The sequence below is a fragment of the Notothenia rossii genome, assembly GCF_949606895.1.
Source record: "Notothenia rossii genome assembly, chromosome: 9".
Classification (NCBI taxonomy): Eukaryota; Metazoa; Chordata; class Actinopteri; order Perciformes; family Nototheniidae; genus Notothenia; species Notothenia rossii.
Genome location: NC_136907.1, coordinates 80,286,187 through 80,313,401, shown reverse-complemented (window position 1 = coordinate 80,313,401; position 27,215 = coordinate 80,286,187). Strand labels below are relative to the sequence as shown.

The 27,215-nt window shown below is 41.0% G+C and overlaps 2 protein-coding genes across 2 annotated transcripts in view; both read left to right on the top strand.

Annotated features, from left to right (window-relative positions):
- The window catches only part of crfb16 (cytokine receptor family member B16), a 10,486-nt gene extending 712 nt beyond the window's left edge, over nt 1–9,774 (top strand). The window contains exons 2-7 of the mRNA XM_079649018.1: nt 1,045–1,171; nt 5,132–5,322; nt 6,053–6,171; nt 6,911–7,055; nt 7,410–7,561; nt 7,870–9,774. Of these exons, the coding sequence (XP_079505144.1) occupies nt 1,045–1,171; nt 5,132–5,322; nt 6,053–6,171; nt 6,911–7,055; nt 7,410–7,561; nt 7,870–7,968 (833 nt within the window). The 3' untranslated portion in view covers nt 7,969–9,774. The remainder of the gene's footprint in view (nt 1–1,044; nt 1,172–5,131; nt 5,323–6,052; nt 6,172–6,910; nt 7,056–7,409; nt 7,562–7,869) is intronic.
- Nucleotides 9,775–16,676: 6,902 nt separating this feature from the next.
- On the top strand, nt 16,677–27,051 carry LOC307018681 (uncharacterized protein). Its single transcript, XM_079649036.1, has 4 exons — nt 16,677–17,996; nt 20,463–20,560; nt 22,163–22,268; nt 24,461–27,051. Exons 1-4 carry the CDS (start codon nt 17,735–17,737, stop codon nt 25,171–25,173), a joined length of 1,179 nt encoding a protein of 392 aa, XP_079505162.1. The 5' UTR covers nt 16,677–17,734; the 3' UTR covers nt 25,174–27,051.
- Nucleotides 27,052–27,215: the final 164 nt, after the last annotated feature.

Below are 27,215 nucleotides of genomic sequence, written 5' to 3'. Positions count from 1 at the left end.
CTTAGGTATTCAACCTTCGACACAGTTCATAGTTTTCTCTCTCTCTTCACCACGGCATGGGTCTACGGGTATCACTGCTATCTCTCTTCAGGAGGAGCAGCTGGGGCGCATTGTTGTTGCCAGGCTATGACCGAGCACAAGTCGCCATGAGGTAGTTCACTGTTCAGGGACGAAGGTTCCCTGGCGCACATTCTTTCCTATGGACGAGAGCTCTAGTTAGATTCAGGGTCCATGTTTGTTTAGTCTCATTAATGAAGAATGATTATTATTACACTCCGAACTAGTTAAAACCTGGAACTACAGAAGAGTTCTTCAGAATTGGTTTGGAAACTGCTGTGTGAACTCGTGACACACCACATGTTTTGTGAATTCTCCGGCCGAAGCTCCAAATACTGTAAACTGTCAGTGTTTGCATCAAAGCTCCAGCTCTCCTCGTGTCTCTCTGAGTCCTGTTTCCAGTTGCTTCAGAAGTTCCCCCACAATTATTATTATTATAATGTTCAATGCACACAATACCTCTTTCTTTTATTACTGCGCATATTTCATTCCATTGTATTTCTATGTATGTTTTACTATATTTAGTATTATTTTTTTTCTTTATTCGTCCCGCAGCGAGGAAAGTTTACAGCAGCAAACACAGTGCGGATAAAAAGCAAAAGGAAATACTTATATATTAAATAAAAAGGCAAAAACATGTCATTAAAATATAAACATATACGCTTGTTGTTATTTATAATAATAATATTTTTTATAGCGTTTTCCCTAATGCTCAAAGATGCTTATTTTATTATTAATAATTATATGTATGTTTATAACACATGTTTACTCTCTTTATCTGTCTGTGTTTATCTCTTATTATGTTGCTGCTTTAACACCTGAATATAATCTGTATAATAAAGGTCGATCTTATCTTATCTAATCTTATCTTTAAAAACATTGTCACACATCATAGCGTCATGAGGGTCCATATCTCATGAACAGAAAACATATTTAACGATGAGTCTCCTATTTGGTTATTGAACATGAAATGTCCTCTGTCTGCAGGTGTGTTTGCGCTGCCGGCTCCCAGCAGAGTCCTCATGGAGTCTGTGGACATGAGGCACGTCCTGAAGTGGCGCCCCCCGCAGGCGCCATGCCGCACTGCAGTCCTGTACAGCGTCCAGTTTCAGGGGTGAGTCATTCACTGAACACACACACACACACACACACACACACACACACACACACACACACACACACACACACACACACACACACACACACACACACACACACACACACACACACACACACACACACACACACACACACACACACACACACACACACACACACACACACACACACTTACACTCACGCTCACGCTCACACTCACACTCACACTCACACTCACACTCACACTCACACACACACACACACACACACACACACGCGCACTCCTGTGACAGAAACACTCACTAAAGCAACGCAGTGTCAGCTTCTGTTTGTTGTTTGAAATGTACAGAGGGAGTGTTTGTAATATTAAATTATATTTTTGCGTTCGATATTTCTGAGTTAAATTTCGCCTCCTTTGCTTTCCATTAAAAAAATGGCAGTGGAAAGTTAAATGATGTTTGTTGTTGCGACCATTATTTAAACTGAGAAATCATTAGTTTTAGATATTCAGCCGTGTTTGCTCAGGTATAATTTGACTTTGTAAAATATGTGAAATATGCAGCTACCTGCGGCTAAATGTGAGAGGAACAGACCCAGCAGGTTTCTCTTAAGCTCATAATTGCCGCCCATTGAGTAATTGAAATGATTAATGACACACCTGGCCTAATAATCCTACTCAGCAGGTGTGTCTGTTTTCAGATGAACCTGCGGTGGCAAACCCTGCGTCATGTTCACTGTCTGTCAGAGAGAGGAGGGTTTCATTAAAGCTGAGGAACATTCCTGCGGCTGGTTAGACGTTTTTAAAAACACGCCACTGTTCAAGAGGTGACCAGAGTTTCTCAAATCAGAAGCATGTATGGTTAACTACTGCTAAAAGAGGCACAAAGCAACCAAAAGAATACACAACATTACTAGACACACGTAGACTACAAGAAGACATAAACAACTACAAAGAGACAAAAGAAAACTTCAAAGGGACACAACATGACTTTGACGGATGCAGAATGACTACAAAATCACATAAAGCAACTACAAGGAAATCAGAAACACCACTAAAAGAGACAAAAAGACTTCAAAAGACGAAAGAAGGCAACGACGAGACACTAAACAACGACTAAGAAGAACTGAAGAGTCTTCAAAAAGTCTTCAAAGAGTCTTCAAAGATTCTTCAAAGAGTCTTCAAAGAGTCTTCAAAAAGTCTTCAAAGTATCTTCCAAGAGTCTTCAAAGAGTCTTCAAAGAGTCTTCAAAGAGTCTTCAAAGAGTCTTCAAAGTATCTTCAAAGACTCTTCAAAGAGTCTTCAAAGTATCTCCAAAGAGTCTTCAAAGTATCTTCAAAGTATCTCCAAAGAGTCTTCAAAGAGTCTTCAAAGAGTCTTCAAAGTATCTCCAAAGAGTCTTCAAAGTATCTCCAAAGAGTCTTCAAAGAGTCTTCAAAGAGTCTTCAAAGAGTCTTCAAAGTATCTTCAAAGAGTCTTCAAAGTATCTTCAAAGTATCTTCAAAGTATCTTCAAAGTGTCTTCAAAGAGTCTTCAAAGAGTCTTCAAAGAGTCTTCAAAGAGTCTTCAAAGAGTCTTCAAAGTATCTCCAAAGACACACAGGATAACTACGAGGAGATGCTAAACAGTACCAAAAGAACAAAAAGTCCTTAACGAGACACAAAATGACTACATAAAGGTCCAAAGTCACAAAGACACACAGGATAACACATCCCATTATCAGGTCGACTTTCTTTACCAAATATTTAGTTTTATTACCAAAGCCCTGCAGAAGAAAGGACTTTCCCACAGACCTTAAACGAGTTGAACGCAGCAGACATGTCCTGCATCATCTACGGCACCATGGGGACATTCTGACAGTTTTGAAATACCTTAACTTAAAGTATGAGTTCTGTGTGTTTGCAGAATGCCTGCAGTGAGAGCGGGATAACATAAACATGTCAATACTTTGATAGATGTCACCTAACAGGTAGGCTGCACCTGCCAGCAGCCGAAACGCTGAGTCATGTTTAGGTCATGATAGCAGAAGTAGGTCGGTGAAGCGTGCGTCAAGGAAGAACTCTTCAAAGTCTGGCGCTGATTGGAATAGACCCTGTTTTCCATCTGCAGGAAACAGGAGGGATTTTAGGCTTTGCAGCCCATTTACATGCAACCTATAGGACGCACCAGGGACGGGCACAGACATTTGGAGGGGCTATAGCTCTAAACTGGAAAAAGCCCCCCCCCCCCCCCCCCCGAAGTCTGATCATTGTAACTGCTGTAAAATAGGGCTTCTAACTAATTCCCTTAAATAAACTCACTAATTAATGAAACCAGTACCATACGCATTCTTATCATTCTTTATGAGCGCAGTAACGGTAAGGTATCTTTTACTTATTTATTTAGTATTCCATAACTTAGTAACAGCGATGGTCAAACTAAAGTAGAGACATGGCAGTGAAGTGTTCTGTCAGATTGTAAACAAAGTCACGTGACTGGGGGCGGACGACAGCGCTGACAAAGTGTGTACTAACTAATACTAACTGTGGGCTTATCGTGTTGATTCGAGCACAACAGAAACCGTCTCTCCAGAGGGGCAGGTCAGCCAAAAAGGGCAAACAGGCCGTTGCCCGGGCAACATTAGCCCGTACCTGGTACACTCTAGTGTAATGGGAAATTGGTTCATGCTGAAGGGGAAATTTCAAGTTCACCATCTGTTCTCCTTTTACAAGCTATTTCTAACAACAGGTAGCAGCACATGTCCTCAATGAGTCGTAAATGGTGTTAGAGCTGTTCATGGTCCTCTTGTGGACAGCAGACATGATGTTTCTCAAGTTTAAAAGAATCCTATATGTAGTATGTTTATCTTTTGTGTTTGTCTCAGCCCCTCCTCTTCTATTCTTGGTGTGAACATGTGAATATAAGACCCTCTGAACACCTCCTGAACTTTTGTTATTATCATGTATGTATTTCAAAGAGGACCGTGCATACAAATACATTCATCTCAGAAAAGAGAGGAGATGAATGATGCCAGATTTGAGCTAATAGCTCATTTCCATCTGCAGCCCTCAAGCAGGTTCACAACAATCAAACACTGAAAGCATTGCATCATCTCCATCACACAAACAATTATAAAACATGATTTAAGCAGATTGTGCAGTGCGCCTCAGAGGGACGGTGATATGATGATTGATTGATTGATTGATTGATTGATTGATTGATTGATTGGTTATATCTGCATTTAGTGCAGATCTTGAGTTTCTGCATCTCTGCTCACAGTGAAGCTGAATAAATGGTGTTTGGCTGCAGACTGCTTGACTCTCTGTAACGGTTTCCCTTCTTGCAAGAATAACTCCTAAAAGACCGTCTTATTCCAATAATCTTCATTTCAGTAAAACGGAAAGTTTCCTCACCATTTTATTATTATTTACTGGTTTGCCTCGATACATTTCCACCACACTGCAGAGGAGGGAAGCCCAAGAGGAAGAAGAAGGACTCTTTAAAGCGGGTCCCTCTGTGATCACTATGTATATCAGTGAGATAGGATAAGATAAGAAGGACTTCATTGATCCCAATTTGCTAAATGTTTGCGTTGCATAAACAATCCAAAATGTAAATGTCTGAAATATAAATAAAAAAGCATTAAAAAATATAAAAAATGTAATAATAAACATGTGGAAATACACATTTATGGATGTTATATACATTAAGTGTGCAAGGAAAGGATTCATGAATATTATAATGTATGTAAAAGTGTACATATGTATATATAGAATTGTGTTTATCTGTGAGAGTATTTAATTACGGAATGATCTTTTAGTTTTCTTTATCCTGCAACTGAATGACTAACGGGAGAGCGACCTCTGTATAATCTTTCTGTCCTCCTACTCATTGTGTTTGTTTCTCAGATATATAAACTGTTTAATTGTTGAAATCGTAGAATAAATCCAAAAAAGAGATGGACTTCTAACTTCATCTCGTCCTTTGTGTCGCCCTCAGACAGTTCGAGCTGCTGGTGCAGAACGGCAACTGGGTCAACGCCACCGAGTGTCAGCTGACCTCTGACCCTCGCTGTGACGTGACCATTGAGCTCGGCTCAGACTCGGACTACAGCCTTCGGGTCAGAGCAAAGTGCGGAGCCGCCACTTCAGCCTGGACCGAACTCAGCACTCCGTTCAACCGCAAAGACAGTGAGGCGCTTTCTGAATCCTGCACAAAATCTCCTTTATCGCGAAAAAACAAACGCAAAAAAACTCTCAGTATTTGTGATTTGTTTTCCTCTTTAATCAAGATAAGAGATATATATCATATAAGAGAATATCTTAATTTAAATGAACACATTTGATTAACTTAAATTCAGAGTTTTATCCCTGTACTGTATAATTTAGAAAAAAATATTTTTCGTTAATAATATATTTGTATCTGGTAAATGTACAACTTCAATCTATGAAATAAAAAATAGGTAAATGTAACTCTTTAATCTCAGATACACCTTTTGTCGAAAGTGTGTGACACTAATCGCTGAGTAGATCCCGATCAAGTTACATAATTAAGAAAAATAACCTTTAATATTCTCTGAGATTCAAGTGGTACATTTCAGAGAAAAGAAATGAAAAAATGAAAAAGAAAGTGTTTAAAATGATGTAATTTACAATAAAAATAATAATCGGGATATTCTCCGTGATCATAGTCTGTCCTTTACATCAACAAAAACAAACTTCCATATTCTCTGAGATTAAAGAAGAACATTTAGAAGAACATCGCAATTTCCAAAATTATATCAAAAGTGAGACAAATCTGGATTTGTGCAACGAAGTGTAATTTCAGTTTCATTTTATAGCGAGAGAACTAAAGTACATTTCATTCATCCAACGTCAGACCTTTGTCACTTGAGTAAACCCCTGAGTGTTTGTCCCTCAGCGGTCCTGACGGCTCCGGAGATGTCGGTGATGGCGGTCGGCGACTCTCTTCAGGTTTCGTTCGGAAAACTTCCTCTCAACGCCGACGTCCGTGTGACGGTGTGGAGGAGAGGCCAAAAGGTCAGAGGTCACAACACTAAATGTTCCCTAATAGCTCAAAGTCAAAGTCAACTTTATTCTCAATCTTTCAGTCTGTGTGTACAAAATACAAATATATATAAAGATATGTATATACCTATATACCGTACACATTTATACATATGCACACATTGAGACACAAATAAAAGCACAACAATCAATATACACAAAATAACAAGAGATGAGCTGAAAGCAAATGCTTTACAAAATGACATTAAGAGAGAGTGCAGCAGATTCTTTAAAGAGCAAAGAGAATAACATAAACATAAAACAAGCTGATATAGAATGACATGAATAAAAGTTACAGTGAGATACGCATAGTCACATTTAAAGCAGGTCTTTTGCATTGAAGAAAAGTTCATTAGTTGCAGAAAATAGTAGAAAAATCTTCTTGGAGGTATTTTGCATTTGTCAAATGTTTTACAAAATGTCTTCAATTTGTTTTACAAAATGATGATGATCAACATGATCATGTTATTTAAAGATATAAGTTGGAGTTACTTTGCTTAAAAAAAAAGTTAATTTCTGGTTTCTTGCACAAGACAAAAGATAACGTCGTTTTTTTGCAGGTATCTTGCATTTAAGAAAAATAGAAGTAATACATTGGAGTTATTTTGTATTGAAAAAAGTTAATTTCCTAAATAAACCAGTGAAGAAGAAATCTCTAAATGTGCAGTTTTTCTTTCATTTTCTTGTCTAATTGTCTTCCCCCCCCCTCCAGGCTGTGTTGTACTGGATGCCAGCGGAGCAGCGCGTGCTGTCGGTCTCCGGCCTGCAGGTGGCGCAGTACTGCGTCCGGGCTGAGACCGTCCTGCAGGATCAGAATCGGAGCGACAGCACCAACGAGCAGTGCATCTCCATCACAGGTCGGTGCTTTTACTGTGATGATATCCTCTTGCTCACCGCTGTCCTAACTTTCCAATAACGTCCTCTTGCTCGATATTCTTTCCAGATATATAAGTTCAAGGTTAGTTCATTTGCAAAGCACATTTTAAGAGACAGAGGCAAAGTGATTCACATTTAACACATAATACTTGATTAAAAACAAAACAAACACACAAACAAAAACAAAAAAGAAAATTCATGGAAGCGATAAAATAATGGTTGCAGCTAAAAGTGCATAAAAAGGAAGGCTTTTAAACTGAATTCAAAAGAACCCAGCGTTGAAAGCTGTCTCAGCCTCAGTCAGTTGTAAGGGATAACAGGAGATCTCTCTCCAGGCGCAGACGCCCCCTGGAGGAAACCCACGGCGGTGCTGCTGAGCGTCGTCTTCACGGCCGGTTTCCTGTTCGCTGTCTTCTGGTGCGTCGCTCACTGCCATCCGGATCGCTGCAAAACGTTTTTCCGTAAAGAGCCTCTGCCACACTCACTGGTCAGTCACCTTTAAACACATTACAAGTATATAAACACATATATGAGAATCACCCTGGAGTCAATGGTGTGCCATAAAAAGGGGAAAAAGCTATTATTTTTTAAAAACTGTGGAAATAAAAGGTAATGAATCAAAGAAGAACTAAATATGGGAATATAAATCAAATAAACAATATTTTTTTACTTATTTATATTTCCATCAGTTTTACTCTCCATTACACGATTTAGAATTCTCAAAGTCTATTATTGATGTAAAATGAATCTTGTAGTGTCTTACGAGAGTAAATCTAAATGCGCCCTCTGTTGCAGAAACCTGATTGGGTGATTCAGATCCCGATTAGCCCTGAGGATGCGGAGCTCTGTGAGCGGATCCAGGTGGGCAGTGACTGCCCTTCCGAGGACCTCTGACCCTGAAGAGACACCTGCAGTCCAAAATGCAGATTCTTGGATTTGGTGGAGAACGTTTTGAGTCTGTGGTGCATTCAAATCGTGTGGGAAAAAAGACAATTGAGGGCTGGTTTTCGTTAGCGTTAGCTGTTGGCAGTTAGCAGTTAGCAGCGCCAGATTCCATATCGTGCAACATGCTGCGTTTAAGCCTTATGTAGGAAAAAAGAGAATTGGACAAAGCTGACCTGTACCGTTATCAAGATGTGTTAAAATGTAGTCTTGTAAAATGAAGTTTTTTAAAGGAAATGTGAAAAAGTACAGTGTTTACAGTAGTGTTGTACTCGAGACCGGTCTTGGTCTAGATCAGGGGTGTCCAATTTACGACCCAGGGGCCAAACATGGTCCGCGGCCCATGTTGAAACGGCCCCCAGCTAATTAAAAAAGTATAATGAAATATGGCCCACAAATTAAACTTGTGCTTGTCATATATCCTGCTTCCGATATATATGTAAAATATATTACACAGTGTTCATGTGTTGATAATAAGCCCACTTTTCAAATACATTTAGTTAATTAAAGTTGGAAACATTTTCAAATAAATCTTAGTTGATAAAAAAAAGCCCAATAACTTATTTACATAACAAGCTTGAAATCTACCCTTTAAATGTCCTCTTTTTATAAGCAATCTGAAGCTTCTGTTTTCAGGAATGAGCTACCAACAAAATAATGAAACCCGGCATAAGGCAGTATACCTCACCTCTAGTGAGCCAGCCCTTCGTATATTTTTCTGGATGTGGCCTTCAGTGAAAAAAGTTTGGACACCCCTGGTCTAGACCTCTGAAAGTCTTGACTTGGTCTTGGTCTTGGTCTTGGTCTTGTTACACTCCGGTCTTGCTCTTGACTTGGTCTTGGTTAAGGTGGTCTTGACTAATTTACAGCAATTAGAAAATACATATCAGAGAGGGCATTATGACCTCATTAACTTCCTAATCAATATGCTTTCAGTATTATATAAGGAGTGTATGTTGAAGTATGTATTCTGGATTTTAGACATTTTGATTTCATGGGAGTACATCCAAAAGTTTTCCAGAAGATGCTGATGAGCATATACATTCAAATCCTGTGCGAAAAAATGGAAAGAAACAAAAGGAAAACTGCATCAAAACAACAACTGAGGCCACATCTACGAAGGAATATGAACTTTGCCATGATTTCTTTCTGTTATTAGGCTTTCTGAAAGTCTGATCAGGGACGTCCCAGGATCCGTTACTGTGGTACCAAGTTGATGCCAAAACTCTACAGACTAACTTCTTCCTGTTTCCCAGGGACAATAGAAAAAACCCTATTGTTCCTTATGATAACAATGTTATTTTGTATATTGAATGTTGTGCCTTTTATTTATGCCTCCTAATGTGTGCATTTGTATTTATTTGTGTATGTTTGATTATGTATGTGTGTATAATACATGTATATATACACAAACTGTATACTATACTGTACAGTCTAAGGTTAAACCCTGCTTAAATGGTACAACTACGCCGCCTGCTGTTGTAAATGTCAGATTATGGGTTAACCTCATAGCAACCGCATAGCAACAGCATAGCAACGACATAGCAACAGCATAACAACAACATAGCAACCGCATAGCAACCACACAGCAACTGCATAGCAACCGCATAGCAAAGGAAGACCTTCTGAGGTAAGGTGTCTCAAATGTCTGTGGATAAAATAATGTTTTACTTATTTGAGAAGCTCATAAAAGTTAAGCTGGCTTCACTTGGTTGGATATGAACTGTTGAGGAATAAATTCACCATGTTTTTGTTAAATTGACTTTTCATTTTATGTGTTTTATTCATCGTATAAACCTAATGTAGCCAGCTAACTAGCTAACCTTAGCATAATGTTTTCAGACAGAGCATGCGCTGTTTGTCCCACATATTATTTATAAATATTTATTTATTGAGATTTTGGAAAAAATTGATTTGAGATTTTCTGAAATAAATCAAAAAGTTGACCAATCAAAACGTTTCATGCTGTGGGGTGATTTTGACCTTTGCAGACCATTAACATGCACTAACACCTATAGAACTACAGGAGAGGGGAGACCACAAATAGACAGGGCCTCTTTAATGTGTGGTGATCAGTCAGACGCTGTAGATACAGATTAATAATAACACCCTCCTCATGACTCATGCACAGTGGCGGCTGGTGGAAAATATTTTTGGTGGGGCTATGGAAATGGTGACAAACCCATACTAGGGCGGTCCTATAATTTTTTGAGAAATGACCCCTTAAATTAGGACTTCTGGTGATGTTATATATAATACTATAATATGAGATCATCCATAATCTTCAGTGTGGTTAGCTATGAATCTTCCTGTGCAACAGTACAGTAGGCCCACACAAACTGCAGAACACTGGTGCTTTGGGAAGACTCAAAGGATTGAATTCCCATTTCAAATCAGGAGACTAAATACGAACTGTGTGTGTGTGTGTGTGTGTGTGTGTGTGTGTGTGTGTGTGTGTGTGTGTGTGTGTGTGTGTGTCATACTTGCCAACCCTCCCGATTTTCGCGGGAGACTCCCGCATTTCTCCCGATTTCTGACAAAATCAGATTTACTCACCACTGTTTCCACTCGGACTTTAATACAGCTACACCATTGTTTGGTTTCCATGGTAGCACGCCTCTTTGGCAGCGCGCACAACTCAAAGTCTGAGAGGGTGAGGAAGATGAAAACTGAACAAGAATCGACAACTCGACCCTCTGATCACTCCTTTCCTGTAAAATACAGGTCCAGCCCACACATATGCTCCATGGTGCCACAGGCCTTGCCCTTACAACTACAATAAGCATGCAAATGTTAATCTACAGCTCCGGCGATCCACTAGCACCGGAGTCTCCACCTGCAGACAACTACTGTAGCATCACCTTGGATACGAGTCCAAACAACTCACAGACACACAGGCCAGGGCGCTGACAAGGCGCCCTTTAAGCATCAGATCTGACGATGCTGATTTTTTTTGAAATATATATTTTTATTAATTTTTTATTTTGAATGACAATCAAACATGTGGGAAGAGGGGGGGCGGAGCCCCTAGCGCCCCATGGGCTGGCCGCCACTGCTCACACAGTAATATCTCCCAGTAAAACCAGGTAGTGGAAAAGACTTCCTGTTCTCAGATCTGTTCTGAAGAGCTGATGTCCTCTGATGTTATGTTATTTCTTGTAATTGTAAAAGTAATTTTTTTCTGATTGTTTTGTAAAAAACAAACAAATTAACAAGACAAACATGTCGCCGATGACGATGACCTAAGATTTTATTTATAAGGAAAATGTATGCTAGAGGGGGTAGGACCAGAAAAGTTTTTTTTAAGCTTCTTCTTGCCCCTGTTGAACATGACAGAGACTATTTGAGAATTATTATTTTTATTTATTTTTTGTATTATTTTTTATTTGTACTTTGTTATAATTATTATTATGAGTGAGAAAGAAACAAAAGGAAAACACTGAGCAGAAGAAAGTGAAAGCATGCAGAGAGTTTCACCGTTTATTTGATTGAACATAGAAGATATTCTCTGTGATCTCTGTTAACATCTGAGCTCAGGTCTGTGTGCAGGGCTTCATTTATTCTGTCTCATGTTCTCATCATTATATTTAACCTTATTTACCTATTCATATATATCAGACCCTTCCTCTCAAAGTACACTTTCTTATCAATTCAGACAAATGTTTAAATTCATTGTGTAAAATTAATATTCCTTTAGTTCAAAACGGAGAAAAACTCTTTTCAAATAAGCTTAATTGTTATAACAAAGCAAAATCCTTAATTATACAAAATAAGCAAAATCTTAAATGTGACAAAATTCAGCAAAAGTTTTAACAACACAATTTTGTTAAATGATCATAAAATAAACAGAAACGTTATCAAAATTAAGAAAAAAATGAAATCTTTGAAAACCAAATTAATCTAAAATGTTTGAGTAATATTACAATCCAAATGAAAATATCCTTTATTACAATGAGCTAAATTATTATGAAATAAGCCAAAAAATAAGAAAATGTCATCAAAAAAATGTAGTAAATGTGTTAAGAACAAAATGTAGCATTTCTTTTTCCTGAAATAAAATCAAAACCCTTTCTCATGAAATCAGATCAATTCCTAAATTAAACAGAAATAAGGATTCATTAATTTCAAAACTCAAATCCTCCTAAAAACAAGCAAAAACAAACAATTAAGCAAAAACTTCAAATTGCTTATTCGGTCACATGTGGGTAAAAGTCTTACATTATAAAAGCAAATATAGTAAAAATGTAAGCATCATTGTCAGATCATTTTAAAACGAGCATTCATCACAAATTAAACAGAACTCCAAAGTAAAATTCTGAGATTTTGAGGAAAAGTCCGAATTTTTGAGAAAATGTCATAATTTTCAGATTTGAGAAAATATCCAAAAATGTCAAATTTTCGTTTGAGTTAGAAGATGACCGGCAGAGTTTCTGATGTAATCTCATTATAATAATTCAGGATCCTGAATTTCTCTGGTTTGAAGCTGCTCTGAAGTTCTGCTATCAGGATATCTGTACTCTGAGCAGGGGCTGAATCATCATCAGGAACAGCCAGGTTAACTTCCTCCAGCTCCATGTCCTCCTGTCTGCGCTGCCCCCTGGTGGCCTGCAGAGACATGACAGCCAGGTTAACTTCCTCCAGCTCCATGTCCTCCTGTCTGCGCTGCCCCCTGGTGGCCTGCAGAGACATGACAGCCAGGTTAACTTCCTCCAGCTCCATGTCCTCCTGTCTGCGTTGCCCCCTGGTGGCCTGCAGAGACATGACAGCCAGGTTAACTTCCTCCAGCTCCTCCTCCTCCTGTCTGCGCTGCCCCCTAGTGGCCTGCAGAGACATGACAGCCAGGTTAACTTTCTGCAGCTCCATGCAATATTAACTGCTGTCTCCGACGCTGCAGCTTCATGCTACTCGCTCCATTTCCTCCTGTCTGCGCTGCCCCCTGGTGGCCTGCAGAGGCATGACAGACATGTTAACTTCCTGCAGCTCCATGTCCTCCTGTCTGCGCTGCCCCCTGGTGGCCTGCAGAGGCATGACAGACATGTTAACTTCCTGCAGCTCCATGTCCTCCTGTCTGCGCTGCCCCCTGGTGGCCTGCAGAGGCATGACAGACATGTTAACTTCCTGCAGCTCCATGTCCTCTTGTCTGCGCTGCCCCCTGGTGGCCTGCAGAGGCATGACAGCACAGAGGTGACTTCGGATAACATAAAATAGACCTTTAATAATCCCTGTGGGGAAATTCAGTGTTTAAACAGCAACAGGGTAAGAATGAGAAACAGGACAGCACAGATTCACACAGATTAGAGATTAATACAATTAAAGATGAATCAAAGATACAAATTAAATTATATACAGTTAAGTAACTTTAAAATGAGAAAACGTAAGAGTAGTGGGACAAAAATAAAGAAAACACAAACAAAGGAAACAAAGGAGAGCTGCTGAACAGGCTGCCACTCAAGGCGGCACCAAGTACGCTTTTCCCACTTTTTCTCCTTAAAATGATTTTAAAGAGAGACAGACAAGTGAGACACAGACAGGTGAGAGACAGACAGGTGAACACTGAGCTCACCTGAGACAGACAGACAGACAGACAGACAGACAGACAGACAGACAGACAGACAGAAAGGTGAGAGACAGACATACAGGTGACAGACAGACAGGTGACAGACAGGTGAGAGACAGACATGATCCTCTTCCTGTGAACACATGGGCTCACCTGAGACTGTGACAGACAGACAGACAGACAGACAGGTGACAGACAGACAGACAGACAGACAGGTGAGAGACAGACAGACAGACAGACATACAGGTGACAGACAGACAGGTGAGAGACAGACATGATCCTCTTCCTGTGAACACATGGGCTCACCTGAGACTGTGACAGACAGACAGACAGACAGACATACAGACAGACAGACAGACAGACAGACAGACAGACAGACAGACAGACAGACAGAAAGGTGAGAGACAGACAGGTGACAGACAGACAGGTGGACACTGAGCTTACCTGAGACAGTGACAGACAGACAGACAGACAGACAGACAGACAGACAGGTGGACACTGAGCTTACCTGAGACAGTGACAGACAGTCACTAACCCTAACCACAACTGGCTATAACAACTGGCGCCATGCGCTTGTACGTGATAAGGGACTGGGAAGGATCAAGCAAAGAGCACGAAGTCAGTGGCTTAGTGGAAGGAGAGGCGTGCAAGAAGTGAGACTGGTGCAGAGGTTCCCACTCTTGTAAATGCAGAACAACTGGAGAAAACAAAAAGTAAATCTGTTTACTGTTCTGTTTCAGATGGGTGTTGAGATGTATCTATACATTTTGCTCTCAAAGTGCACCAGATTGATGCCCCCGGACCCCCCTATAGGAGGTGAGGACCCCGCTAGAGGGTCTTAGGTCCACTCCCCACTTATAAAAATAGCACTATACCACTGCACCCTCTCTAATCTCAGATGCACCCTGAGTCATTTTGTTCTGGAACCGGGCCTGGGTGAATGTTTCCTTTCCAAACCGCCTGGCACGGAATGTAAAGTCCTTGAGCTGGCAAGGCTCTTCACCGAGGGCAACGGAGTTGTTGTTAGCTGCTGGACGGGGGGCAACGTCGTTAACAAGAGCCGCGGCCTTGGGTGTTCTCTCCTCCGGGTTGCTGGAGTGACAGTTGTCCGTATCCACCTGCAGGGACTCCGAGTCGATAGGGTTTTTTGGTTGTTTGGCTTTGGGGCCATTAAATAAATCTAATATTCACTTTTGAGACATAGTAGTAGCAATGCTAGTAGCAGACTACTACAGACAGTGATTTTTCGCGCCGAATGTTATTTGTTATGATATTTTCTGGGTGGGACAGAAACAAAATCATATCATAACAAAAAACGTTGGGCGCGAAAAATCACGGTTGAGGAGGTTGAATTAACCAGCAGACAGCAGTGTTAGTCTGCTGCTTATTAATGATATTTTCTATACATCAACCATTTAAAAAAAAAAAACATGTTTTATAGACTGCTTACACTAAAATGCTAACTCAAAATAAAAGTTTTTTATAAATGTTTTTAGTGAACTTTTTGGCGTTGCAGTTACAACTCTCCGCCAACAGATGGGGGTGCTGCAGCCCCCTCAGCGACCCCCCTTCCCGCGTCCCCGCACCCAGATTCCTTTCAGTCTGAGTCGGGAAACAACAGAGGGCTCGATGTTGATTGTTAGGTCAAGAGTGGGACACTCTTTTCCCGGAAGAAAAAGCAGTTCAGTCTTGTCGAGGTTGAGCTTGAGGTGGTGAGCAGACATCCACTGAGAGATGTCTGATAGACAAGCAGAGATGCGTGCGGCGACCTGGGTTTCAGAACGGGGAAAAGACCAAATTAATTGGTGACTGACCTTTAACCCTCCTATTGTCTTCGTTTCCCCCCCTTACCTTGGTATTCGCGGTCAAATTTGACCGGTCCTGTTTTAACTGCTATTACATTAACACAAAAACTATTAATCATCACCAAATTTCATTTAACACCCTTTCAAACTGTAAATATTGTATCAGACAAAAACTGCAGTAAATATACAAAGAATAGACACTGACTAAGCATCATGTATTGCGTGTGCCAGGTGTGATCCATATGGAGGATAGGCACATAAGGGGACGGCGACACATCTAGTGCGTGTGTGTGTGTGTGTGTGTGTGTGTGTGTGTGTGTGTGTGTGTGTGTGTGTGTGTGTGTGTGTGTGTGTGTGTGTGTGTGTGTGAGTGTTTTATCTGACCCGGATGTTTACTAGTTACCGAGAACACCGGGGTTGCGTTCCAATAGTCCATTTAGCTTAGGAACCTTCCTAACGGAGTGAAATGACCAGGAAGTACGTCAGTGGCAGCCATGTTAAGTGCCGTTCCAATTCTCTAGATGAAAGGAAAGGAGGTTTCAAACTTCCTTTATAACCTCCTTTAGCTTAAGAACCACTGGACCTCCCTTGACGAAAGGAGAGGAGAAAATGCTGCCCCACAATGCATTGCAGCCGAAGCATTTGCAGTCACTCAACAGTCGGCCGTTCACGGAAACAACCGATTATGACCGATAAATTATATCATGAACGTTACGGTGCTTATTAAGCATTTTAAAACGTATGTGGTAAGTTGCCAAAGTGCTTTGTTTTGAACGTTCATCAGTATTATAATCACAAAGAGAAATATGAACGTTAGTTTTTACTGAAATGATCAAATAAAGTCAACATTTCACTGAGCTGTGTGGGGTTTGTTCAACTTTGAAAAGATGTTTGAATGGTGATATACACAGTGATAGGTGTTAAGGACTAACGTTTATAATAAATACAGTTGTATTGATTTTAAGATATTTTCATAGTTCATACAATCATACGGAATTGGGATCATTTGTATTAATGTGGACCGGAGGGAGAGGGTGATGAGCATAACTTTCACTTTCCTTTTTTATTTAAATTCCAACTTTGGTCATGAAGAATATGTTTCTCTGTTGTCCACGTTCATAAAGCATAAAGCAACAGCATCAGAGCAAGGTGCAGAGTCTCTAGATGAGTCCCTCATTCTTATTAAACATCCATGTTGTAGTCCGCTATAGAACACTGTAGTTTCCATAGTTTCCCCACAGCAGCAGACGCACATTCATGACGTCCGCTGGCGCATCATAAACACGTCGGATAGTGAAAGTGCAGTCGGATTCTCTAAAGCACCAGTCTCTTCTCCTAAGTCCTTTTGAATTATCCTATCCACTATCCTTTAACCCCGTGACGTTTCACTCAAAGGTCAAGGAATAGGAGATAGGGTTAGAATTTAGGAGCTGATTTTTGGATTATCGGAACGCAACCCATGGGTGTTACAAAATGGACTAAATCATCCAAAATTCAATGAAAGTGGTGATCAGCAATTGTATATGTTCAAATGTCTACTGTGAAGGATATCATGAAGCCTTAAAGGTGGGGTAGGTAAGAATGGAGAAACCAGGAGCAAATCTGCCACTTCCTTACAGAGCCCCTTCTCCAACACACACGAACGCGCACATGACCAATGAGGGCACGAGATAAGTTTGTGCACAGATGGAAGGCTGACAGGCAGGTAGGCCATCCAGTTATTTTAGCTGGCTCAGATGATTGGTCGTGCTTTTTACAGTAGCCTACTGCGGCTTCCAGAGACGACATTTTGTTAAGATATTCATTGATATCGGGATGTTAAGAGCATTCCATGGAATATAACAAAAAGTTTATCTCGAGCAGGTTTCTCAAACTTACCTACCCCACCTTTAATGCAATTGAATGTAAAACAAAAAAGTTATGATTGATGAAATTAGTAAATCGGTCAGATTTGACCCGAAGACAACAGGAGGGTTAATGTAAGTACTTCTACTTTTATATGTATCATCCTCAACTAATTTTATATTCTTGAAATGTAACAAACCCAGCCCATAATTTCAATTTGTCTCTGTGTTTCTCTTGTATAGTTGGCAATAACAATCAAAACTACCCTTTTGGGAAGCTAATAAAAAAAGTCAACAAACCCGTTTCCGATTCTGAGCTTTTATTTTGAAAATGGTGTTACGGAAGTTGTAGGAGGAGGAAATAACCGACCAACAACAAACAAACAATCGCAGCATCCTCCCATCCGTTCCCCCCGGTAAAAGCACTCAATTCCCAGGTAACAGAAGCAGGAATTAACCCCTGGAGCTCCTCCGTTTCGGCGGTTGTTAGCGTTGTTTCACTGCCGCTCAGCATGAGCTCTCACCGGCTGCTTCAGTCCCAGCTGTCCTCCATCATGGAGGCTCTGACCCGGGCTGCGGTGCTGGAGATCAGCGAGCTGCTGGAGGAGAGCTGCGCCGGGTGGAAGAGCGAGATTTCCCGCAGCAACATGGAGAACCAGGCGCTGCGGAGGAGGCTGGAGCTCCTGGAGACCGTCATCACCCGGGGAGGGAGGCTGGAGAGCGGCGGTGGGGAGGAGGAGGCAGCTGGGGGGGTCTGTGTGGAGGTCACTGTCGGTGAGTTCCGGGGGCTTTTTTATTTTTTATTTTTTTAAATAAGCAGAATCAGAATACCTTTATTGGTGTATACAGAGGGGAACTGTAAATGTTTCAACTAAAGGTATTACATACATGCAGTGCTGTAAAAGTACACAATTTACCTCTGAATGGTAGTGGAGTAGAAGTACACAGTAGCAGAAAATAGAAATACTCAAGTACACATATGTCAAAAAAAGTACCGTTTAAATAGAGCAGAATCAGAATACCTTATTTGGTCCCACAGAGGAGACATTTATATTATATTGCATTGACATTGTTACAGCGAAAGTAAAGAGCCATAAAAGCAACATATTAATAAAGAAGCATCCTTAAAATAGTAAAGATTAAAACAAGTAGGAATTACACAAATTACAATTTATCAAAATACACATCCAGGTGTAAACAATAGGAACAGTATTTTAAAAATAAAATAAGTGTCACAGTGGTGAAAGTAAAAGTTTGCAGTTATTTACAGATTTATATAGTTTAATAGTCTAACTAAGATATAGCACCCAGGAAAAGTCCTGCATTCAACATGTTACTCAAGTAAAAGTACTCAGGTCTTGTTCTTGAGTAAAAGTAGAAGTACTCAGATCTTGTACTCAAGTAAAAGTAGAAGTACTCAGATCTTGTTCTTGAGTAAAAGTAGAAGTACTCAGATCTTGTACTTGAGTAAAAGTAGAAGTACCAGAGTGTAGGAATACTCTGTTACAGTAAAAGTCCTGCATTCAAAATGTTCCTCAAGTGAAAGTAGAAAAGTATTATCATCAAAATATAGTGAAAGACAGTAAAAGTAGTCGTTGTGCAGATTGGTCCATTTCAGAATAATAGATATGATATGTTTTATAATGATTGATCATGAAAGTGTTCTCAAAGCTGGTAAAGGTGCAGCTAGTCTGAATGACTTTGTATACTGCAGGGTAGCTGGTGGATTTACTCCAGGTGGAACTAAAGTCTGATTCAACACTTGATTAGATTTCACATCATTCATCCACATCTGTGAAGTAACTAAAGGTATTAAATACATGTAGTGGAGGAAAAGTACACCAATGACCCATTTCAGAATAATACTAAGTACAGGAGTATTATCAGCTTCAATTATCAACAGTTAAATGTACACTTTTCACAGTATTTTATTATTATGGTATACAGTACAGTGTTTCCCCTAGGATGGAGTCATAGCAGCGGTGCTAAGGCACGTGGGCCCAGCATAATGTGAGCGCGGAGCGCGTGGAATTTTTTTGTGTGTGCGCGTTCGAAGTGCGCCCCGCCAATTTGTTTCTACAGTATGTGTCAGCGCAAGAAAGGCTCTTGAGGCCTAGTACCAGGGCCGGTTCTAGACCATTTGCTGTCCTAGGTGAGATTTTACTCGAAATTTTATATCCAAAGAATAAATGAAAAATCTCTACAAAAGACAAATACACTGCAAAAACAGAAACTTATTGTCATAGGTAATAGACGTCAAAATGGCTTCAAATGTATTCAGTATTGTATGAACATGTTTGAATTGGGGGGTGGACGTCACATCCTCTAGGGGGATCCGGGGGTATGCCCCCCCGGGAAGATTTTGTTTTGAACATTTTACAGTCAAATGCTTCAATCTGGTGCACTTTGAGCACAGAATTACTAGAGACTGATCTAGGGGGTACAACTATAAAAACGCCCATATGAAAAAGATCGGTTTACATTTTAATAATCAAATAAGTATGTGAACATAACCAATAACCTACCATAGCCAATAACAAATAAATGTAGCTTATTTTATTTTTGTTGTTCATTCACATCTTATTTTACCTAGTTAACCTAGCGCCCACCGTACAGGGCCAATTAAACGTGTAACCGGGGTGAAAAGGGTGTTACATTGACTTAATTATGAATGTTGTTACATCAAGGCCGAACATTTGGATGAGCGCCAACTGTCAAAAATGTTTTTTCCCCTCACAGAGCTGTCAGCACAGCGCCCCCCAGATCTGGCGCCCTAGGCGACCGCCTGTGTCGCCTATGCCAGTAACACGTATATTACAAATCTACATAACAAACAATCAAAAAGGAAAAAGGGTCGCCACTTATTATTATTCCAAAAAAAAAAGTTTTAAAAAAAAAGCAGCGGCGCTCATATTTCAGCAGCGGCGCTGCGCCGCCACTATTTGTATATAGGGGAAACACTGCACTATGACCATATCAGTATATCTATATGTCATGTGCTATTATGTGTACAAAGTAACTCTGATTGTTATGTAATGGAGAAAAAAGTAAAATATTTCCCTCCGAAATGTAGAGGAGTAGAAATATATAATTTAGCATTAAATGGAAAAACTTTAGTACATTTCAAATATGTCAAAAAAGTACTTAATTACAATTCTTCAGTTAGTTACTTTTCACTGGCACTTCAGTAGTAATTGATCTGTGTTTTAATATTTGAACATGTTTTTTTTGTTTCCCCAGCTGCAGTCGGGGCCAAACAGCAGAAAACAGAATTCCCCAGCAGTGGAAGAGTCTCTGTGTGTGAGACTGCTGTAGAAATGACCCATGCTATTAAAGAGGTGAGTTTATTTACCATTTCTTTAAAGGTCCCATGTCATGCTTTTCTGGTTATTCCCCGTCCCCTTGTGTGTTATGAAGCTTTTTCTGCATGTAAACGGTCTGCAGAGTCACAAACCCTCAAAGTACACCCTGTAACGGTTACAGTGACGTAACGGTTACAGTGACGTAACGGTCACAGTGACGTAACGGTCACAGTGACGTAACGGTCACTGTGACGTAACGGTCACAGGGACGTAACGGTCACAGAGACGTAACGGTCACAGTGACGTAACGGTCACAGAGACGTAACGGTCACAGTGACGTAACGGTCACAGTGACGTAACGGTCACAGTGACGTAACGGTCACAGAGACGTAACGGTTACAGTGACGTAACGGTCACAGTGACGTAACGGTCACAGTGACGTAACGGTTACAGTGACGTAACGGTCACAGTGACGTAACGGTCATAGTGACGTAACGGTCACAGTGACGTAACGGTCACAGAGACGTAACGGTCACAGTGACGTAACGGTCACAGAGACGTAACGGTCATAGTGATGCTGCAGGAAACGACACCAGTAACCCAACTCAGCATTCCCATCTGTTTGTCCTTACTGGGTTCATTTCCTGGTTGCTAACAAACGCCATTGTAATACATAATCACTGATGTTCAGCTGTAACGGTGGTTGACCAATCAGAGCACAGTGGGCTCACAGAGAGGGGGGGGAGGCAGGAGCTCCAACAAGCCGTGTAGGACAGAGAGTGAATACACATACTATACAGAGATGCTGGATGAGAAACCAATGTGAGTTTGGAGCATTGAACAATGTGAATCTATTCTAGTAGACCTCAACGATGGAACTATGATCAGTAGAGATGGCCGTGACATGGGACCTTTAACATTTACCATCACATCCCCCCTGTCCTTATCTCTGAAGGAATGCTCGATGTCTCGATACTTTACATGCTTTTCTTTAATCCTAGAACAATGTGAAAAAGCTCCAATAAGGACAACCGTCATGTTATAAATCATAATATCCGTAACGTATTCATACAGTTTTACCACATGTAGGACTGCAACTACTGAGTATTTTGATTATTAGTAAATCTGTGGGTTATTGTTAGTTGTTTGGTCTATTTAATGTCAGCAAATAGTGAAAAATATCCATCCCAGTTACTTAACATCCAAGCTGGTGTCTTGAAATATCTTCCAAAACTCAAATATATTCACTTTAATATGATATTAAACAGAGAAACGCAGGAAATCTCCATTTGAGAGGCTGGCAACTGTATTTTATGAAGATTTAGCATGGAATGGAAAATTACCCCAAAAATGTATTACTTATCAAAATATAATAGTTTCAGATCTTCCTACAAACTACACTCCATTTATTTTTAGATTTATGAGACATATATCACCTTATTTGATCCTGTTAATGTTTGAATACATGCTTATTTTAACAAACTCAAGTGTATTTCTATCCTGCTGTGATCTTTGGGCTATTTTCTGCACAAATGGCGTACTTCAATTTAAAATGTTGGTTGGTTTTGGTTGGAATTATTCTCTAAGAGTGAATTAAAAAGCATTTTATTTTGTCACCATTGTATTTTCTACCCTCAGGACTCCTCGAGCAGAGCCGCAGGGGAGTCGAGGGAACAGGATGTCGTCGTTCTGATAAAGGAGGAAGTGAGCGACGATGCAGACGATCTGCTTCTCAACGAGGAAGGTGAGACAGGAAACAGACTGTTACATATCCGGGAAGTCGCTCATTAATTTACTGCAGAAGTCTCAATTCAAATTAAAAGCACAGAGTGGGAAGAACTGGAAGTAGGTGTCGGCTGCTTTGATCATCTTCATCATCATCATCATCATCATCATCACCATCATCATCATCATCATCATCATCATCTTATATACAAACTGCACTCTGGATCATAAAACATCTCACCCGGTAAATGGACAAATTCACGCTGCGTGTAATGATGGTATTTATTATTACTTTAATTCATTTTAAGGAAACTGACCCAGTTTATGACAGGGCTTAGTTGAATACTCGATTCTGATTGGTCAATTTGGATTCCGGAGGTTATTAATACTCGTTGAAACAACGATGCTGAGGAGGATCAAGAGAGAGAAAGGAAAAGAGGTTAAAAGACGGAGTGTTGGACGTCAGATAAACCAGCAGAAGAAGAGAGACAGGAAGTGAACACTAAAGGGAACGGCAAAAGAAGAGAGACAGGAAGTGAACACTAAAGGGAACAGCAGAAGAAGAGAGACAGGAAGTGAACACTAAAGGGAACAGCAGAAGAAGAGAGACAGGACGTAAACACTACAGGGAACAGCAAAAGAAGAGAGACAGGGCGTAAACACTAAAGGGAACAGCAGAAGAAGACAGACAGGAAGTAAACACGAAAGGGAACAGCAGAAGAAGACAGACAGGACGTAAACACTAAAGGGAACAGCAGAAGAAGAGAGACAGGAAGTAAACACTAAAGGGAACAGCAGAAGAAGACAGAAAGGAAGTAAACACTAAAGGGAACAGCAGAAGAAGAGAGACAGGAAGTAAACACTAAAGGGAACAGCAGAAGAAGACAGACAGGAAGTAAACACTAAAGGGAACAGCAGAAGAAGACAGACAGGAAGTAAACACTAAAGGGAACAGCAGAAGAAGACAGACAGGAAGTAAACACTAAAGGGAACAGCAGAAGAAGACAGACAGGAAGTAAATAATAATAATAATAATAATGGGTTTAATTTATAAAGTACCTCATATTTGATTTCAAATCCAGAAGTGCTACAAGCAGTGAACATGAACAGTATAAATAAACATTACACAGCACGGTAGAAATAATAAAAAACAAACAAGAGAAATACAAATAAAATAAAAGGGTGGTAAAAAGGTCTAGGCAAAGGCTCGACTGAAAAGATGGGTTTTGAGGCCTTTTTGAAAAGCCTCCACGGTCTGTGGTGCTCTCATGTGGTCGGGGAGAGCGTTCCACAGAGTGGGGGCAGCCGAGCAGAAGGCCCGGTCTCCCATAGTACGGAGCTTAGTCCTGGGGGGTTTGAGGAAGTTGGAGTTGCTGGAGCGGGTGGTCTGCAAGGAGGTAAGGGGGATGAGGAGTTCCTTGAGGTAAGGAGGGGCAGTTCCATGGACTCACTGGTGGGTGAGGACGGAGACCTTGAATTTGATCCTCAGTTCCACGGGGAGCCAGTGTAGTGCTTTAAGGATGGGGGTGATGTGATCGTATTTGCGCACCCTCATCAGGATCCTAGCAGCGCTGTTCTGAATGTCCTGGAGCCTCTGGATGCTTTTGTTAGGGATCCCGATGAGGAGTGCATCGCAGTAGTCCAGCCTGGAGGAGACAAAGGCGTGGACCAGCTTTTCGGCGTCAGACAGAGTGAGTGTGGGGCGGAGTTTGGCGATGTTCCTGAGGTGATAAAAGGAGTTCTTGCACAGCTGTTCAATGTGAGCCTCAAAGGTCAGATGGGCGTCCATTTTCACACCCAGGTTGGTGACTATTGAGGAGAGGGTAATGTCCTGGCCGGAGAAGGTGATGGTGGTGATGGTGGTGATGGTGGATTACCGAACCTGGTGTGGGGTGCCAACTATAATGGCTTCGGTCTTGGAGCTGTTGAGTTTGAGTTCCAGGAAGTTCTGCTTAGTATTTTGATTATTAGTAAATCTGTGGGTTATTGTTCGTTGTTTGGTCTATTAAATGTCAGACAATAGTGAAAGATATCCATCCCATTTACTCAAAGTCCAAGGTGATGTCTTGAAATATCTTACAAAACCCAAATATATTCACTTTAATATGATATTAAACAGAGAAACGCAGGAAATCTCTCTATTTGAGAGGCAAAAAAACTGTATTTTAAGACTATTTTACATAAAAATGACCAAAACATGTGTTCCTGCAGGATCGGCGGTGCAGCTGTCGGATACAGACGACAGTGAAGCGGGACCCTCGGGGGACACGAGGCTCTGGGACCAGAACAGTGAGGTGGCATCGGAGCGTCAAAACTCCCAGAGTGCACCTGGGTCTCCAGGCCGAGGAGGCGACTCTTCAGACGTTGTTTTTGACGTGGAGTCAGACTGCGAGTCTCCGGATAAACAGTTCCTCGCCGTTGGGGCGTTGGGAGGAAAAAACTTCCAGCTTCCCGGGACTTCTGAGCTGAAAATAGGCGGGTCTTTAATCTCCTACGACTCAGATATCTGCTGTTCCTCTTGGACCAATCAGAGCCTGCCGTCTCACAGACTTCTCGACAACAACAGATCCGATATGAACGTCCCAGCTTTCCCGTTAGCGCTCCAGCTCGCAGGATCCCAACTGGACCCAGTGGAGATGAATCAGTTCTGCAGGGATCGTCGTTTCGTCTGCAGTTACTGTGGGAAATGGTTTACGTCGGGGCGAAGTTTGGAGACGCACGTTCGCGTTCACACGGGCGAGAGACCGTACAGCTGCGCTCAGTGCGGGAAGCGCTTCACGCAGTCCGGACACCTGAAGACGCACCAGAGCGTTCACACCGGGGAGCGACCGTTCGGATGTACACACTGCGGGAAGAGGTTCGCCGGGAAGCAGAACCTGAGGATCCACCTGCAGAAACACCATCCGGATCAACAGCAGCTTTAACCAGAAGAAGAAGAACAACTTGATTTATCCCATGAGGGGATATTCAGTTTTCTGTGAAGGGACCTGTTAACCTGCCACTACATGATATGCGCACAAATGTTCAGCGCTGAGGTTGCCGTTTTGTTTCTAGGGAAAAAGCTCAAAATGGTAGATTATTTCAACGTTGCAGCAGACGGACAACCAATCAGGTAACAGCTGGCTGTTTTCACAGCAAGGCTCTGCAGGATGAGCTAAAGGGGCGGGACATCTGTAAGCGGTTGACCAATCAAAACAGAGCCGGCCAGCTAACCAATCAGAGCAGACTGGGCTCTGGTTTCAGTCAGAGGGTGAAAAGAGGTGCTGCAGCACAGAGAGTATGAGAACAATAAAGAGCTTTTTGAACATTAAAGCATGGAGACATGTAGAGACACTACATACTGATATACACCTGAACATCAGCAGGAGAGGACTCTTTAAAGTAGAGACACTACATACTGATATACACCTGAACATCAGCAGGAGAGGACTCTTTAAAGTAGAGACACTACATACTGATATACACCTGAACATCAGCAGGAGAGGACTCTTTAAAGTAGAGACACTACATACTGATATACACCTGAACATCAGCAGGAGAGGACTCTTTAAAGTAGAGACACTACATACTGATATACACCTGAACATCAGCAAGAGAGGACTCTTTAAAGTAGAGACACTACATACTGATATACACCTGAACATCAGCAGGAGAGGACTCTTTAAAGTAGAGACACTACACACTGATATACACCTGAACATCAGCAGGAGAGGACTCTTTAAAGTAGAGACACTACATACTGATATACACCTGATATTAGCAGGAGAGGACTCTTTAAAGTAGAGACACTACATACTGATATACACCTGAACATCAGCAGGAGAGGACTCTTTAAAGTAGAGACACTACACACTGATATACACCTGAACATCAGCAGGAGAGGACTCTTTAAAGTAGAGACACTACATACTGATATACACCTGAACATCAGCAGGAGAGGACTCTTTAAAGTAGAGACACTACACACTGATATACACCTGAACATCAGCAGGAGAGGACTCTTTAAAGTAGAGACACTACATACTGATATACACCTGATATTAGCAGGAGAGGACTCTTTAAAGTAGAGACACTACATACTGATATACACCTGAACATCAGCAGGAGAGGACTCTTTAAAGTAGAGACACTACATACTGATATACACCTGAACATCAGCAGGAGAGGACTCTTTAAAGTAGAGACACTACACACTGATATACACCTGAACATCAGCAGGAGAGGACTCTTTAAAGTAGAGACACTACATACTGATATACACCTGAACATCAGCAGGAGAGGACTCTTTAAAGTAGAGACACTACATACTGATATACACCTGAACATCAGCAGGAGAGGACTCTTTAAAGTAGAGACACTACATACTGATATACACCTGAACATCAGCAGGAGAGGACTCTTTAAAGTAGAGACGCTACATACTGATATACACCTGAACATCAGCAGGAGAGGACTCTTTAAAGTAGAGACACTACATACTGATATACACCTGAACATCAGCAGGAGAGGACTCTTTAAAGTAGAGACACTACATACTGATATACACCTGAACATCAGCAGGAGAGGACTCTTTAAAGTAGAGACACTACATACTGATTCAGTTTTCACTGTGGAGAAACCTTCTGAAAAAGTGATGTATTTTCTTGTGAATTTGTAAATACTTGCTGTTAATTTAAATTTGGACTAGATCTTGTAACTTTTACATATTTTTAACTTGTGTGTAAGGCTGGATAACACTGCTGCTGTGACACAATAATGTCCCAGTTTAGGATAAATAAAGTATTAATCTATCTGAAATACTGCACATGGATACTGTAAAGCTGAAATCACATGATCAGCGGGGAAGCGGCTAAAAATTGTTGTTTAACTATTCGCTAAAAGTTCAAATTAATTAAACTTTGACCTCAATTGCCGGTGACCTTTTTGAAGGGCAACCAATCAGATAACTAGCAGGGTACGTCACAAT

Bases quoted from the DNA above. Each gene is read 5' to 3' on its own strand.
- LOC307018681 (XM_079649036.1), top strand. From the start codon at position 17,735: ATGAGCTCTCACCGGCTGCTTCAGTCCCAGCTGTCCTCCATCATGGAG. The intron at 17,997-20,462 runs GTGAGTTCCGGG...TTGTTTCCCCAG, and splicing joins CTGTGTGGAGGTCACTGTCG to CTGCAGTCGGGGCCAAACAG. The intron at 22,269-24,460 runs GTGAGACAGGAA...GTGTTCCTGCAG, and splicing joins TCTGCTTCTCAACGAGGAAG to GATCGGCGGTGCAGCTGTCG.